The sequence below is a fragment of the Asterias amurensis genome, chromosome 2 (assembly GCF_032118995.1).
Source record: "Asterias amurensis chromosome 2, ASM3211899v1".
Taxonomy (NCBI): Eukaryota; Metazoa; Echinodermata; class Asteroidea; order Forcipulatida; family Asteriidae; genus Asterias; species Asterias amurensis.
The window spans coordinates 9,535,803-9,552,739 of record NC_092649.1 but is presented as its reverse complement, the minus strand read 5'-3'; the positions used below and the strand labels follow the sequence as shown (position 1 = coordinate 9,552,739).

Genomic DNA, 16,937 nt, shown 5'->3' with positions numbered 1-16,937 from the left:
CACACACCGGTGTAAGGGTTAACACCAAATAAAAAATGCATGATACCCCACGTGTGAGAGCTGTACCTAGGAAGTTACTTGTGTGTTTAGGCGTTTAAGAGGTGGGTGGGGAAGTATTGATCTAACAGAGACACTAATTCATGAATATTCATGATATTATTATGACATCATACCCGTTGGTCTTCACTGTCATCATCTGAATCGCTCTCAGCGGCCGAGTCCCCATCATGGACGCTATCATCGTCCCCATCAATATCTGCAGGCAATAATAACATAGTATTAAGAAACAAAATACTAGACCCCTTGCGGGCACGTCACACACGGCGACTGTGCCACGTTCACTCTTTTGGTGGGCAGTAGGTTTACGTGTAAACGCCGGGTCGCCTGAAATGGGCATTTTACTGAATAATGCAGTGACATTGCCCACCAGTATAGCGCATCCAAGATTATTATGATGATGTTGTAAGGTGAATTGGGTCAATAGACCAATCCATTTAGTTTATTTCATAAATTCATATGTCCTAAGCTTGTGTTTTTCTGCCGTTGCAAGGACACTTTAAAGCTTGTGTACTCATTGGGCACATTCTTTACTCTGGTGTTTCGTATGTTTGCATCATGAACAGTGGTCTGCTAACACTAAGCAGAGCCATGGAATGGGCCTTGTTCTGATTAGTTTGAAATCATACAAATTTGGCACATGAAATGCCGTTTCTTGTGTGAAAAAAAAAAGAATCTAGACAGAGAAGAATCGCTCACACTAAAAGCTAACTTTCCCATGTACATGTACATATTCAAAAGATTGTTTATTATATTCACAAAACACTTTCATCTAGTCCTAGTCCTATATTCTAAAAGAACTTAGTAGGGATACTGTGTCATAGCAATTTGAGAACTAAATCAAATAACTCTCTTTACTCCTTTCGGAATTGCTAGGTAGAAAAACAAATGAACCTAGAAGAGATGAAAATAAAAAAACATAAATTGAAACTACAAAGGTAATTCTTATTGATACTGACCAGCTGTGCCTTCTTGGTTGCTATGGTGATTATTCAAGTCGGCATCATCCATAGCTTGGTCCATCTCCTCTCCTTCATCGGTCATCGTTATCACCATCTCATCTTGCGAAGCATCACCTACAAGAAGACAAGACCAATAAAACTTGCACTCAACCATTTTTATTTTATTTTGTTGTTTTGTTTCAATCAACATACATTTTAAATATATGAATACATACAAGGCTAAATGGAAACATCTATGGAAAAGACAGAGGCCGGCTACGGACCTATGCTGGGAAAGAGACTGTAACCAAACAACAACTGCCCGTTGAAAAAAAAAAGAGGAAATCTTTTGAAGGCACAACGTAAGTGCGGAGCGAAGGCAGTCGAAATGCCACGGGACATGAGACCCACAATGGTACCCTAGAAAATGTTGAGGATTATTATGCTCTAAGGTGCATTGTTAGCATGTACTAGGGTTATTTTACATTATTGTAGTTGCACATTGTTGTTGCCAGGCATATACTAGGCTATTATTTTAGCGCCGATCATTTTTTTTCTAAAACGCAGAATTCCTGCCTGTGTAACGTTGATCCCAACCCTTCACCAACAATAACAAACAAAAGGCCTGGAATTACATGGAGGCCACAGCCTCTGCTGGCTTGGTCTTAGCCTTGGTGCCTCTCCAAAACTTTCCCATTGACTTTATGGTTTTCCAATCAAAGTGCCCTTTGAAAAAATTAAAACGGCCTTGCCCCTCTCAAATAATAATAATAATAATAATAATAAACCGTTCTGTTAAAGCTCATTACACACGGAGTCCCAATGCGCTGTACAAAGTCAGAAAGAAAAAAACAGACAAAACTAGTTGGAGTTTAACAAGTGAGTTTTGAGAAGGCGTTTGAATTTATCCAGAGTTTTAGCGACATTCCAGGCCTGTAAATATAAACATGTGTAATTTTTAAATAATAACTATTCCCCATTTTTTCTGATGTATACCAAATGGTTTTTTTTTTTTTAAATAACTTTCTCCGTTTTGTACAGCCAGTAGTATAGGAAACAAAGGCACACAGGCCAGAGTTATTAGGTTACCTTTTTTTTTGCTGGCATGTGTTGTTCCCGTGACATTTTTATTATTGGCGTGTTCTGTATTGTACGATTGTCATGTGTGAATGCTGAATAAATAATAATAATAAGAAGAGGACGAAGAAGATGTTTTACCAGCTTGGTCTAGGAATCCAGAGCCGAGGGATCCAAGCCTCTCAGGGCCAGTAGCTATGAGGGTCTCTCCTAGGAGTGAGTGTGAATCATTGTTCCTTCTCTCCATCAGCTCGTCCATGATGTCATCAAGCTCCGTACGACTCTATAAAAAAACGAGATGCAAGAATGAAGAGGATTTGAGTCTCCCAAATTCCCAGAAAATCTACTCTGTGGTAGTAGAGTATAAAGCATGTTCTCAGAGACTTGAAATTGTTTTTTTCCATTTTCAAAAGGCCTTTTGAGAATAAGTGGATCACAAATAAGAAGTCTCGGCCAATGTCCTACCTTCCGCCAAGGTAGTAGTTAATAAGTGGGACAGTTCTTTTCAGAACTGAGAAGTCTCGTGATTTCTGAATATCTACTCTGTGGTAGTAGAGAAGTCTCCCGAATTCCGAGAAAATCTACTCTGTGGTGTATAACATAGCACGTTCTCAGAGACTTGAAATGTTTTTCCCCATTTTCATAAGGCCTTTTGAGAATGAGTGGATCACAAAACTGAATTTGACCTTTCGGCTCCCTCTTCAACCTCAGAATGATCTTAGAAATGTTTGCTTTTGGAGCGGATTAAAAAATGATACTAACTTCCATGGCAGCTGCGGATCTAGCTGACGCTTCACCGGCAAGCGCATCTGAAGAATGTCCAAGAATATCTGCCAACGACAATACTAGAATATTTATAATAATTGAAAAAAAGATAAATTTCTTTTCAGAACAATGCAAATCAAAACATACATGTTGATGGAAACTTTATTTGACACGCCATGCAATAACCAGGCACAAAATCTCAAAACTGGGTTTATTTTCAAGTCAAAGAGATGAGAATAAGAGCTTTCAAAAAGCATCTTTAGCTAAGTACTTCTCATCATGTATGACATTTAAAGGGAGGGTCATAGATTGTTTTTTTTTTGTCAACGTAAACTATCAAAATAGCTACGATCGAAAACACATGTGAAAGTTTTAGCTAAAAACAGTGTCAACCTGTTAAGAAAACAGCAACAAAACTAACTGCCATGATATTTTCAGGAAGAACGTTGAATGCATCCACATTTAGAGAGGTACCAATCGTACCAACAGCATCCCCGAATAAACAAAAATTTGGCTTTTCAGTCAACCCTCAAGAATCCGAGAAACTTTCATGCATGAATTGTTCTCAGATTCGAACATTAATGGGTGAAAAATTATTCAAACTGTAACACTTCGAAGGGAATCTTTTCTGAAAATGATTTCTCCTTTCAAAAGCTGCAGTGCTCTTTTACCAAGTATTTACTAATCTTTCCGAGTATTTACCAATCTCTGACCGTATCTTTAAAACATCACATCGATATCGTGTCAAAGTTTCTGGTCAAGTCAAGTCGATCACCACAACTTGCTCATGGCTCAAGATTAAGTGATCTCCACTTTGAATGCCATTTTACTATCCCCTTCCAAGAAGTGCCTGGCTTTAGCATGGGGCGTCAAACTGAATTTACTCGTACACAAAATAAAATCTACAAAATAATATCTGAATTCTTTCTAAGGGTCATTCCGTGTCAAATCACCCAATGGGTTAAACCCTACCCTCTTCAAATTTGCTCAAAATTGGTTTATGGGGTAATCATGGCTCAACAAGCTCAAATTTCAAATTTCAGCTCCATACGATAAACGGTTTTCGCGCTACGGCATGCTCTTTCTTGTTGATTTCGGTCAAAATGCGCCTGACCTCTGACATTCAAACGACCATAAGCCGGTAACCTTTGGGTCAAATTGGTTGAAATTGGTGTCTTTGGAAAGGAAATTGTGTAAGCTTTCCAAATATGTCTTCTTCTTTTTTGAAGGAACATGTTTAGGTATGATAACCTTTTGACCTCTACTTTGACCTTGAATTTGACCTTGTGGATCACGTGACTCAGCGACGAACTTCGGTGAAAATTTACCCTTATACGTTTTCTCCACAATATAGAAAAATTAGAAATACAATAGTTTTGACTTGCCTTCAGGCTCCACTCAAAGTTGCCCTACTTGCCTATTTCTATGCAAAGTACATGTACATATACATACCTGTTCATACGCATGTATATCAAGCAAGGCTATGGGTCCCCAAGCAAAATCATGACATACATACGTATGGACATGTATCAAATGTACACGTACTTTGCACAGGAAAAGTGAAGTAGGACAACTTTGAGTGGAGCTTGAAAGCAAGCCAAAAATATTATATCTCTAAATTTTTGATATTGTGGAGATAACATACAAGGGTAAATTTTCACCGAAGTTCGTTGCCGGGTCACATGATCCACAAGGTCAAATTCAAGGTCAAAGTAGAGGTCAAAAGGTTATCATACCTAAACATGTTCCTACAAAAGAAATAAAGACATATTTGGAAAGCTTACACAATTTCCTTTCCAAAGACACCAACTTCAACCAATTTGACCCAAAGGTTACCGTGTTATGGTCAGTTGAATGTCAGAGGTCAGGCGCATTTTGACCGAAATCAACAAGAAAGAGCATGCCGTAGCGCGAAAACCGTTTATCGGATGGAGCTGAAATTTAAAATTTGAGATTGTTGAGCCACGATTACCCCATAAACCAAATATGAGCAAATTTGAAGAGGGTAGGGTTTAAAATTGCCTTTTTTGGGGGTGATTTGACATGGAATGACCCCTAACCGAAGGGCATAAAACACAGGATACAAATAAATTCAAAGAGGATTAAAGCAATGCCATGCAATAGAAATACTAGTCTACTATTCTAGGGCTTAATGTTCAATCCAAAGGAAAAAGCAATTATGGTAAAGTATCTTGCTCGAATGACTCAAGTGCAATTCAAACCCAAACTCTGCTGATCAGAAACAGCAGAGCTCGAGTCCGATGCTCTTAAAACTCTACCATGACAAGCCACACTTGGGTTTACCTGAGTTTTATGCAATTCGCATGCGGTAATAGAGAACACCATATCTTTATATGCACAGACCATGGACAGACATTTGCTGCATGTGTGTCAGTGCAGGTAGTCAATTCATGCACATTTCGGAGCGGCAAATCATAAATTCAGAATAAATTTTCCAAATGGCACTTTCTTCTCAAAAGGGAAAACTATAAAAATTAAACCTTCTGTTCAATACTTTTATAAATACATCTGCATGGCCCCAATTTTACTGTCTAAAAAAACCCATATATAATAATTGTTTTTCCCCGAACGAATTTTGACAAATGCTGATTTTTCTAACAACAAAAAATACTTAAATCATGAATCCAGTCAAAATCAAACTCATGTAAGCAACATGTGCAAAAGAATGACAGACGTATTCAACCAGTTAACTATTTTTGCCCCCAAAGAAATCTTGTCATAAAGATTTTTGCAGCAGAATATCTTTCTTGATCAAGTGTAACAAAAAAATTAACAAAGCTCAGAAAATTTCAAACCAATGATACAGCAGCTTTGGTTCTTACTAGAGACAGAAAGAGGTGCAACACAGCCTAATTTACTGCAGAATTCTAGCGTAATTTGACAGGTTTGAAGAATGTGCAGTTTTGCAAAGGTTGGAATAAGGTGTATTTGCAGCGAGTATGAAGTGCAACAGTAAGGTGAGTGGGGAACTGAGTGGGCACTTGCAGTAAACTATAAAGTGCAAAAGGTAGAGGAGGGGGAGAAGAAGGGGTGGGGAAGGAGGGAGAGGATTGGAGTAGGTTTTGGGTGAAACTACCATATTATCAAACGACTAAGCTTTGTAATTATACTTATATTTAAAATCTAAATCAATTATACTGGACATTTCCATTTAAAACAGTTTTTTTTTTTTGGGGGGGGGGGGCAACTATTCCCATCGGGGGTGTTTCTTCAAGGCACAGGAAAATCTTGTGAGACGAGTAGCTTAAGAAATCCATAAACATAGGTGTCGAAGGTCATGCATCAAACACTACACTATAGAAACAGGCCTGATACTCTAGTTATGAGAATGCAACTTTTTTTAACTTGGTATAGACCCCTTGCATATGACACCCACAAGCACAAACAGCGCCCTCACTGAGGTCAGAGGAAAACCAATCATTGGCTGAGAGTTGTGCGCGGAGTGTACATGCTTCCATAAGCCTTTTTGAGGTATGGCGGACGTGATACGTACGCGTCACACGCCGTGACTGATGCCACACTCACCATGTTTGAGGTCATTAGGTTTACGTGTAAACGCTGCGTCGCCTAAAATGTGCACTTCACTGAATAACAAACGTTCTATTTCTTTGGTCACTACGCACAAATTTACCACAACTTTACAGTGTTAAAGCATTGTGTCCGCCATACCTCAAAAAGGCTTATTGTTTGACCTCAGCAATGACGGCCTATGCAAGGGGTCTATAAACCCTTTACAGACCATTCAATTCTGTATAATCACCACCACACGCCCAGACAATGCTGTTCTTAATGACCTTTCGCACCATTATTTTCAGGTAAAATGTCAGAAAAAATTAATAAGAACTACAAAGTTTTGTTGTAGAGTTGTAGACTCTATGTTAACATTTGAAACATGGGAAATGTCCATTCAGTCCAAAACCTTTTGTTGGCCCAACTGTTTGAGAAAAAGTTGGTCAAATATTACGGCCGTTTGTGGCCGTTCTGGGCATTTTGGTTCAAGGCGCTTGTGGGCGTTATGGTCTCTAACTGGTTAAAGAATGCCTCTATGAGGAAAAGGACTGGAATTTTGGACACAACAATTGGAGGGGCACCAAGGCAACAACCAGGGGCAACTGCAATGGTTGCCTCTTCTTAGGCAGTATCAGGCCTGGGAACAAAAACACTATAGGAAGGCAGGCAGGCACAGGTCTTGGCATGGACCCACCTGTATCCACATGAGTACCCCCACCGAGGAGTTCATTCATTGAAGCCAGACTACTCGCACTTTGCAGTGTGTTGCCTGTATATGTAACGTGTATAGAGATCCATAGAAAACAACTATTACAAACACCAGGGCCCAATTTCATAGAGGTGCTCAAGCATAAAAAGGTGCTAAGCACAGCAAAATCCAGATTATGGTAACCAGCTAAACACCATTTGATATGTAGAAAATACAACTGAGATCCTGCTTAGTTGTGCTTAGCAGGAACATTTTAAGCAATATTTTCTGCTTAAGCAGCTGTATGACATTGGGCCTGGGCATTAGGCAATCTTCATGCGTTTCCACCAATGCCTTAGGCACGCACAGAATTTCAAAGATATGGTGAAGAAATGTTGAAAGGTAAAAAGTGCAAGGACCCTTCAAGGAGCCAGATGACCCCAAAAACACTTCAATTTAAATTTTATAGTTTCATCAAAAGACCAATCATCTTTAGCAAATTCAGTGAAGGAGGATTCACGCCTGTATGCTTAGTTTTTTTTGAAAGGGCAGAGGCACCAAGGCATTTCCTCCTTAGTAAAGGGCCCCGCCCCCTATACGGAAACTGTACATTTTCTACTGGAATATTTCAAGGGCACGAAGGCATTGACCATAGGGCATGAAGGCAATTGCCTTCGTTGCCTCTGTGAAGTATCAGGCCTGCAGTATTGATTTGACCCAATGTCATAATTGGTCATGAGGATGGCAGTACTAATGAGATATTGTACAAAAAAAACGACAAAGACTTACCAGCGACGTTTCTAGACAAGCCAGAGCTCTGCAACGCCGTCCTCCCGCCAGCTCTCGGTTTGATCACCGTCTTACCGAGGGCGCTGGTGCTCGGCTGGTTCACCACTCTCGAGAGAGTCTCCAACGGCTTGAGGGCCGAGTTGACCGTAGCGGCCATGCTCGGACTGGACAGATCCAGGCTATGGGGTATGCGAGCCAGGTCCACGACCAGACCCTTGCGCAGCAGGATGCGTATGACGTTGTTCATGGTGTTGGGATGGTGTTTGTTGTAGGAGTTGCTGGGTTGCTGCTGGGCGGAGCCGGGTGGGGGGCACGCCTCGATCATCACGCTTATCAACACTGGGAATTAATTAAGCAACGGTTTCAGTACAGATACAGTTGGATGAGAGAGCATGCATCAATATTTTTTAAAACCCTTATGAATTGTGTTAATAAGTACATATTCTCTGCTTTTAAGTTAAAGGAAAACCAAATTTAATTTGATATCTGTTCATAATAACCTCTCCTTCTTTGCTATAGTGCAAGTTTAAAATGTTGTTATTGTTGTAACCCTTATTTTTTTTGGGGGGGGGGGGTGGGTAAAGGTCAAGATTAGTTCATTAACTGAAAAATTTCTTCTCTTCTACTAATACGCAACTACAAGATGAATTGAGTTTAAAATACAGAGATTCATAAAAAAAATAGAAATGTTAAAAATTACACACAAAAACAAGTTAAAAATTACAAAAATTACAAGAAACCAAGTTTACACTACTTATTGTGGTGATTTTAACATGGATGCTTTTTTTTTTTTAGGTCTAGATCTCTGTTACAATAAAAAGGGTCCTTGGTTATAATTAAAAAGATTATATCTTCACATAACTACAAATTGCTATTTTTTAACATCAATGTGATTTTAGTCGTGGCGTCTTGTTAAAAATTGTCTCATGCGAAAGGGCCAGAAGACAAAACAAGAGTTGCTTAGACTCACATGTGAGCGACTGGACCCGTGTGTGTTTCTCAGAGCTCTCGGGGAGGCACAATGCTCTACTCAGAGCGGCTTTGGTCTCGGTCACCAAGATGGACTGGGCCTCCGGGCTGTGGTTGCTGGACGCGATGCTGGCCAGAAGGACCTGGGCGAGGGCTGGGCAATCCTTGTCGCCGGCGGTCTGGCACTGGGGGAGCAGATGGTCCAGGATGTAGGCGAGAACAGAGCCATGCTGTGTGAAGGAAGATAGAATTTATACAAGGGAAGAACGCAATAGCAACTTGTGGTTAGCCTCAAAGTGTTTTGAGGTTTTCTGTGTTTTCTGGACTTCAACCTTGATTTACCTCCAGTTTTATTTGTTAAGGACTGGGGAAGCTGATGATCAAAGTAAAAAACGTAGGCGATATATTGAATGGGCAGCCAGTACATTTTTCTGTTTTAAAAGTCTATGGAACTAGGCAAAATAATTTTAATTACCTCTTTGACCAGTGGAGTATGGGAACCGGTGTACTGGTACTGTGCAATGGCAAGAGCGAAACCAGCGTAGGAGCGGACCAGCTCAGCTAGGAGTCGTAAGATGGCCGACTTGGGCATCAGGGGCTTGCTCTTGACGACAACGGGGTCTTCCTTGCCTCCTGGGGCCTTGGGCGTCTTCTTGGGCAAGGAGTCCGACTGGGAGGAGCCTGATGGGATTGACTCGGAAAGCTGAAAGAATTCAATCAGGAAAAAGAACACAAAGTTTCAATCGGAAGGGTAAAAATATTTCATACGTTCCAACATACTTATTTTACGGTTAAATGTAAATCCTTACAAGCCAAGGTTAGGCCGTGTCCGAAACGGCAACTTCGGCTACAGCTATGGCTAGATCGCGCGTCTGCCTATTCTTCAACACTGGTAGACGCGCTGATCTAGACGTAGCTGTAGCCGAAGTCGTCGTTTCGGACACGGCCTTAATGACATGATATTATATTCTTATTTTTCTCAAAGCGAAATCAGCAGCATAAAGCCTGACCTCTTCATCAGCAGTAGTGGCTGCATCGGTGCCGCTATCCAGTCGCTGTGTGGTGAAGCGGTTGCCCTGCTGATTCCTGCTGCCGCTGTTACCGCCGCTGCCGCTGCTGCTGCCGTAGAACTGCAGCAGCTCGTCTCCGATCTCTCTCAGCCCTAGTCCTGTCTCCACCGTCTGAGCCAGGTCAGCTGCAGTTGATTTCTTGTCATCTGTGGCACCTGGGCACGAACAAACAGAGAGGGGATTAATTATCAAGGATAAAGGTGAAATTTAAACCAATTTGTTTTAAACCAAGCTGTCTAATGTTTAAAAGAATCTGCATAATTTTAATAATAACATTGGAGTCTCATGGCCTTGTCATTTACAGGCTAGCAACTTGGATGCAACCAACTGCAGTGCATGCTATCGGGCTACTTTATGATCCCCAAGAAAAATATGTAAACATTCAAATGTGGCTATCTTTTCTTCTTGGAGATGGCCTGGAACTGGTTGCCTGTAAATTGCCTCAAGTCATTTGGGCCCAAGGGTCATGTCACATGAGGCACATGGTGATTATGCGGACATTTTTTTTGAGAAATTACTCCTTTGCTACCAAAGTTGTCCTGTGGCATGCACTGTTGCCTGTTGTCCCACACATAGAAACACATCACTTATTTACTCAGGATCCACTTGAATGCGATTCTTACCTTCAGTAGGCGGTGGTTCAGTCTGTGCAGCCAGCGCATTGAGCAGATCACAGAGTACATGTTTCATGAGGGCAGCTATACTCGGTGGACTGTATGGCTTTAGGGGTAATGCTTTGAGTAGCTGCAGGGCGTTGGGACCAGTGTAACGAGACTCATCGTCTTCACCTGTCAAGTGAAAATAGAAAAATGATCCAGGGTTTGAAATTTGTGAAGGTTATCTCTTAGTCTGGAAATCAAACCCTCCAGGGTTTAAATATAGATGTTGGGTTGAAATCTGTGATCTAGTGGTAAGTCATCTGCGAATGTCGTGGGTCCGAATCCCACACAAGTGATTAAGAGCACCGGGTTCAAGCTCTGGTGTTTGATCAGCAGAGTGCGGGTTCGAATCTCAGTCGTGACACTTGCTCTGTAAAATTGGGGAGGTAGTGCTTTCTGCTCTGCCGGCCAGGCTTCGGACTGATGATACCAATGCCTACACCCATATGGACTGTAAATAGGGTAACCCTGTTTCAGCCCTAGGAGTAGGTGGCAACGTCCTCTGGAAAACAAAAAGTGAGCCCACACCTTGAACTGGCCTTCAGGCCTTGTGTGTCTGGCGACTTGCATAAACAAACAAAAAACAAGAAAATTAATATGCCTGTTGATCATTACACAGGGCTCGGGGAAAGTAATGAGCAGACAGTGTACAGGTAAAACACAAAAAAGCCTATAGAGTGCTAAAGTAATTGATTTATAAACTCTGTTGAGGTTGAACATCAGGCCAACAACTATTTTTTGGTCTGCAACAGCTAATTCTAGTTTCGGTTTGATAAACTTGGACACAAGTTTACTGTCTTCAAGAAAGTCTGTAGACAGAGGAAGATCTGCTCCAAAATAAGGAAAAACTTTTGACAAATCTAGGGCCAGTAAAACTTTTTTTCACGTAACTTGATCAGAATTCAAAAAATTTCAAATTCAAATTTTGTTAAAGTTGAAGAACATCACAGAATAAAGAAATACTGTAAACAAGATTGTTTTAAAACGTCCATCACTGAACGTGAAAGCCAACCTCTTTTTGTCATGGGTAGAGCGATTCTCAGGATGGATCTGACGGCGTCGTCAAAGACCGCTTCCTCCCTACAGGCCAGCGGGCCGAGCTTCCTCAGGACGTAGTGTAGCTCCCTGGATCCTATACTCCCCAGGAGGACGCCACATACAGGGCAGCCGATACCACGGTTGCCAATACTCGACATCAACTACGGAAGGCAACAACAAAATTGAATCAAGGACAAATTTCCAATTGTGTAAAGGACTATATCTGCCATATAATTGGAATTATAGAGATGCCAACATTTGCACCGTGAAATCTGTGAGATTTTGTACAATGATCAGGCAGATATTTAAACCTACAAAAAAGGCAGCCAATACTGAGTTAGCCGATACCTCGATGGCCAATACTCGACATCAACCATGGGAGATAACAATAAAATCAAATTTAAGCAAACATTTTCACATTGACTTGGAATTATAGAGCTGTCAACATTTGCATCGTGCAATCAGGGAGATTTTGTACAACGATCAGACAGATATTTAAAATTACTTTCTACATATTAGGGGAAAAGTTACAATAATCAGGGAGAGTTTCAAATCTGTTTATCAATACATGAAAAAATTTGTTTATTTTCAGGGAACTTTCTGCAAAATCAAGGGAGAGTTGGCAGCATTGAAATTATATGAAGCCATGGGACATACCTGCCCTGCAATATTGCTCCTTATAATTCAGTTTACATCACCTTTTGAAAAAAAAAATGGTTCATTCCTTCATGTATAAAAAATTAGCTCTAGCCCCGAAGGTATAAAAACACCATAAAACCAAGAATTTATTTTTTCTTGTCTTATAGTTCAGCACACATGCATGTTTCTTTTTAGTTTTATGTTAGTGGCTACAGTGCATGATGTTCATCGTTATAATACGTTGCCTTTCCAATCAGCACTTTAAAAATATCCTCATTATTATCATTGCTTGCCGCAAAGTTCTGGTTACCTTATCCATGGCGTGACGTAACACATGCGTCTCTTCGAACACGTGTCTGATGAGAATCGTCGCTAAATACGAGAATCCATTGAAGGATGAGGACGTATTGAGTGTGAGCAGCATGCGTGGTCCGCCAAGCTCCGCAAAGAGTAACGCCATTTTGTGGTCGCGCGTGAAGCGTAGACAGACGCGCATGACGGCGTGGAGAGTGTCTGGCTCTACTGGTAGGCTGATCAAACCCACGCAGGATCTGGCAAAAAAAAAAAAAAAAAAAAAAATATGTCTATAAATCAAGGTTTGCGGTAACACCATGTAATGATAAACTCTAATTGAGTTGGAGTGGTTCTGAAAAGAACCAGAGGTTTCAACTTGACGTTTTGATCAGTATGCTCTGATCGTCTTCTGGAGAAAAGGTGAAAAAATGACTCTCCATGTACCAAACTATCAGAGGTGTACACTACACTATATATAGTCAAATTTAAAAATTGTCAAGACCCTTTTAATGCTATCCTTAACAAAATAACAACGTACCAGATTAATGCAGGCAAGTACAGTTATACCCACTCACACTTTATGTTATTTTTGTTTCTTCAAATTAAGCACAAAATATTACAATATTTTGCTTAGCAGAAATGAGCAGGATACCAGTCACAAATTACACATGTGACATGGTAGTTTGGCTGTTTAGTTAACCTTATCCTGGTAAGCATAATTTTGTTGTGCTCAGCTACTTTTTTTTTACCTGACAACTGTTGTGATCCGCTCAGCTTCCAGTCCTCGGATTGGGACAATGTCAGGTTCCTTGGCCGTGACCGGTTTCTCCTCGGCTCCAATCGAAACAGAACTGGCACCTGAAACATCAAAAGCAAAATGGTACTTCTTTGACACAGGTTTCAATCAGGCAAATTAAACTTTTCTGGAAGACGCTACTCATTACAGAGGTATTATTTGTTTGCAAAATTTCAATTCCAATTTTGACTTTGATAGAAAGAAAATCTGCTTGAAGCAGTTGACTATTGTTTCCTTAACGTGATTCGAACACTATCTAGTCACCATTGGTTAATCTTCTCTAGTCGACTATTAGGAACCAGCCTACTGAACTCGGGTGACGCAGGACGCACACAAATTGTTACAAAATGGCGGAATCTTTCTCGGCGCCCTCTGGTCACTAAACTTGAGACAGCCAAGTACACACCATTGTTTAGCGAGCATGCACAGCACAGCTATTAACAATGGTCCACCAGGTTTCCTGTTCTTAACTTCCTCTTAATAATCCCTCTACGAAACCACAGCCTGGGCTTGAGCTTATGCTCCCGCTTGGATCTGTCCGCCTGACTGAAGCTCAGTAGAGAAAGCTTACATCTTCTACATACATGACAGAGCCTCAGCCCAAGCCATGGTCTCAAAAAGGGCCTTGGTTAACCACTTCGAAATCAGCACAAGAAAGGGTATAAAAGGCAGATTGGTATTGGACATGGTCACCAGTCTGACGAAGCTCCTAGCTTAAGAGTGAAACGCAACTACTAAACTATATGTAAGTAACATCATGCATGATTGTGATTTTGTTAAAACAAATCTTTTAATTCAGCACAATCTTCTTTCCACAACTCTGTGACTCAAGTTTGTCTGGACCCTACCTTCTGTGGATCTGTTGGTCTTGAACTTCTTTGCAGAGTCTCTTCTCTTGTCTTCTTTCGTTTCTTTGTCTGTCTCCTTGGGTTGCTCCTTGCTGGGTAAGGTCTGCATCACTGGTCGACGATTCAATGTCTCTTCGTTCAGCTGGAGATGATTAAGAAGTGGGATTGGAGAATTCAAAGTGTTTAGAAGTAAATTGAAACTGTCTGAAACAGTTAATACCGGAAGACATGTATTACACACAAACATTTTCTGTGTCAGAAATCAGACGACATGTGCACCCGCTTTTGTATACATTCGGACAGGCATGATACTGGGTCCTTGGGAAAAAAGTAGAAATGTTTTATTGAGTACATGGGCTGACCTACATGTACACATGGTGTATGCTCTAATGTACACTTTAGGCTATTTAATTACAGATTTTTCCAAGAGCCCCAAATATCAGAAAACCGACAACAGTAGGAAAAATATCATGCCTGATTGTGAATACCAGATCATGAACACAGCCGGACATTCCATTGTGTCCGGAACAGCAACGTGTCCGAACATCCCATTGAGTTGTGCCCACAGTGCATCTCCTTTTTCACAGAGGTAATTGTGTAATGTCTAATTCTAGAGCTTCATACTTTTGATGTGCAAACGAGGATTGCAAAAGATCAATAGGCTGCCACTGTTGTTTATCATTGTACCCAGCTGAATGTGAGGCAAGTCCCAGTGGTCTGAAGACCCAGCATACCATGGCTAATTATCGACCATCACTTATGGCTACGATTTTGCGAGTCACAGCGAACACATTTCATATTTTCTCAAAAGGAAACAACAACCCATGCTACATGTAGTTATAAGCCAATCCTTAAAACGCTAAGCAGAAACCGATATTTTCAGAGTTGTCCTGAAAATCAGAGAGATCTCTGTTCCTGCCTTGTTCCTGCCTTTAACTCACCTGTACCATGGTACTGAAGTGCACCATATACCTCCTCCTTGCTGCAGTGAAGCGAACACTGGGTTTGCCCGCCCAGTATGCGTCATCAATCGTCTTGTTATTAGCACTGCTGTAGGTGCACCAGCGCCCCGTTGAGTCATCAAACCATTTCCAGATGTGAGTGGCCCCCTAAAAAACATCAATAATTAATGGTTAACTTGGGGTCGGGTTAACATACCAGTGCTCTTCCAACTGGTCTATCTGGCCCTATGTTGGCAGTCTTTTTTTGTCAATATCTTTGTTCGGGGTGCCAGCCAGAAGCCATTCATCTTGTAACTGCCATATAGCCAGGGATCACACCCAAGCTATGATACAACCTGGAAAGCGGCAGCAGAGGAATCACCATAAGGGACTTAACTTTATAATATAAATACATGAAGACTTTTACCTCGACTTACTTTTAGTCAAATCTGTCAAGAGATCACAGGAAATATGCAAAATAATTGTAGTTAAAGATCTTACATTTGATTTTGAGAAGGCAAAATGACAGAAAAAAATATATGACCGTGGATATATGTTGTGGAGTGTTCGGGTATATTTTCTTCTTTTACATACCTTTTGAGCCAATTTCCTGCGTGCCGTTACTGCCGCCTTTTCAAACTGGTCGATTAACAGCAACAGAGGGCCTAACCACCTGCGAATATTAAATACAATAAAATCGTTCAGTCAATGAACATTAACCATCTTATGTGACTGGTGACCGTCAGATAGGATCTCAATCTGAAATTTTCTTGGTATTTTTTCAGCTGAGTTATGTGGCATTACAAGATTGGAGATGGGAGAAATATAAACAGCGACAACATTTCTGAATCTTGAGACGGTTGCTACGGAGATCTTGCTTTGACATATACCTGCTTCCACTGTGAATGTTGAGGCTTACCAGGTAGCTGGTTAATCTGCCCATGAGACCAGGGCCCAATTCTAGGGCTCTGCTTACATGCAAATTCTGCGCTTGTGATCACCGTTCTTGACTTACAGCGCAAGCACAAAATTTCTGCGCTAGCTGTGTAAGCGAAGAATGCCTAGTAACAGGGAGTACACAAGTGCACAAGCAACAATTCCCCGCTATCCTGCTATGCCACTCACTTGAGATACCCTCATAACCATAGGCTGTTATTAGAGTTTCTCCAGTTGCTACAAACAAAAAGAACTGATAGTATTTTTGGTCAGAGATGGACAGTGAAGGGTGAACAAATAGGAAATCAAAACAGTTGTGAAAGGCGGATGGGTTGTTAAAACAGTTCTTACTTTGGCGTGGCGGTATCCTTAACACAACACATGCATTTCTGAGACTCCTCGAGAAGCTGAACTAGAACTTGAAGCACCCCGGATTCATCCACTGCATTAGCACATACTCCCTTCATCTCCTGTTAGGAAGATAAAGATAAAAGACATCAAGATTACTGATCAACAACTCCTGACAGGCCAGCGAGAACTCCTTTCTCTTCTTTTTCCTCTTCTTCTTGTGTATAAAGTTATATATTTTCTTTTGCGGTAACACCATTTGTGTATCTACTTGCCAGGTTCATTATGTTCATATGAGAACTTGTCTTAATTTATATTCTACCGACGTTTATTAGATATTTTCAAAATTTCTGAGACTTCTCAGTACTGAAAAGAGCTGTCCTGCTTACTAAATACTACCTGGGCGGAAGATAGAAATCCTCACCATGCGCCTCACTCCCCTATGTGAATAAAATTGTTCATAATTTGGCCCCAGTTTCACTCCAAGGTCTCTTGTCCGCTTGAAAATTTTTCAAAACCATGTTACTTCAAAGGTAATCCTTTCTAAAAAA

General features: G+C 40.9%; 1 protein-coding gene across 7 annotated transcripts in view; it reads right to left on the bottom strand.

Moving 5' to 3' along the window:
- Positions 1-16,937, bottom strand: part of LOC139934006 (E3 ubiquitin-protein ligase HUWE1-like) — a 96,314-nt gene that overhangs the window by 29,106 nt on the left and 50,271 nt on the right. For 4 of the 7 annotated variants that reach the window (XM_071928261.1, XM_071928265.1, XM_071928268.1 and 1 more), the window contains exons 37-53: positions 16,390-16,508; positions 15,697-15,775; positions 15,103-15,270; positions 14,162-14,303; positions 13,267-13,375; positions 12,534-12,774; positions 11,559-11,745; positions 10,511-10,675; positions 9,828-10,042; positions 9,293-9,520; positions 8,819-9,047; positions 7,849-8,187; positions 7,066-7,140; positions 2,838-2,920; positions 2,217-2,358; positions 1,017-1,133; positions 174-256 (exon numbers count right to left, since the gene is read on the bottom strand). In XM_071928261.1, coding sequence (XP_071784362.1) covers positions 174-256; positions 1,017-1,133; positions 2,217-2,358; positions 2,838-2,920; positions 7,066-7,140; positions 7,849-8,187; positions 8,819-9,047; positions 9,293-9,520; positions 9,828-10,042; positions 10,511-10,675; positions 11,559-11,745; positions 12,534-12,774; positions 13,267-13,375; positions 14,162-14,303; positions 15,103-15,270; positions 15,697-15,775; positions 16,390-16,508 — 2,721 coding nt within the window. The remainder of the gene's footprint in view (positions 1-173; positions 257-1,016; positions 1,134-2,216; positions 2,359-2,837; positions 2,921-7,065; positions 7,141-7,848; positions 8,188-8,818; positions 9,048-9,292; positions 9,521-9,827; positions 10,043-10,510; positions 10,676-11,558; positions 11,746-12,533; positions 12,775-13,266; positions 13,376-14,161; positions 14,304-15,102; positions 15,271-15,696; positions 15,776-16,389; positions 16,509-16,937) is intronic. The other 3 variants (XM_071928264.1, XM_071928266.1, XM_071928267.1) reach the window with 3 other exon arrangements.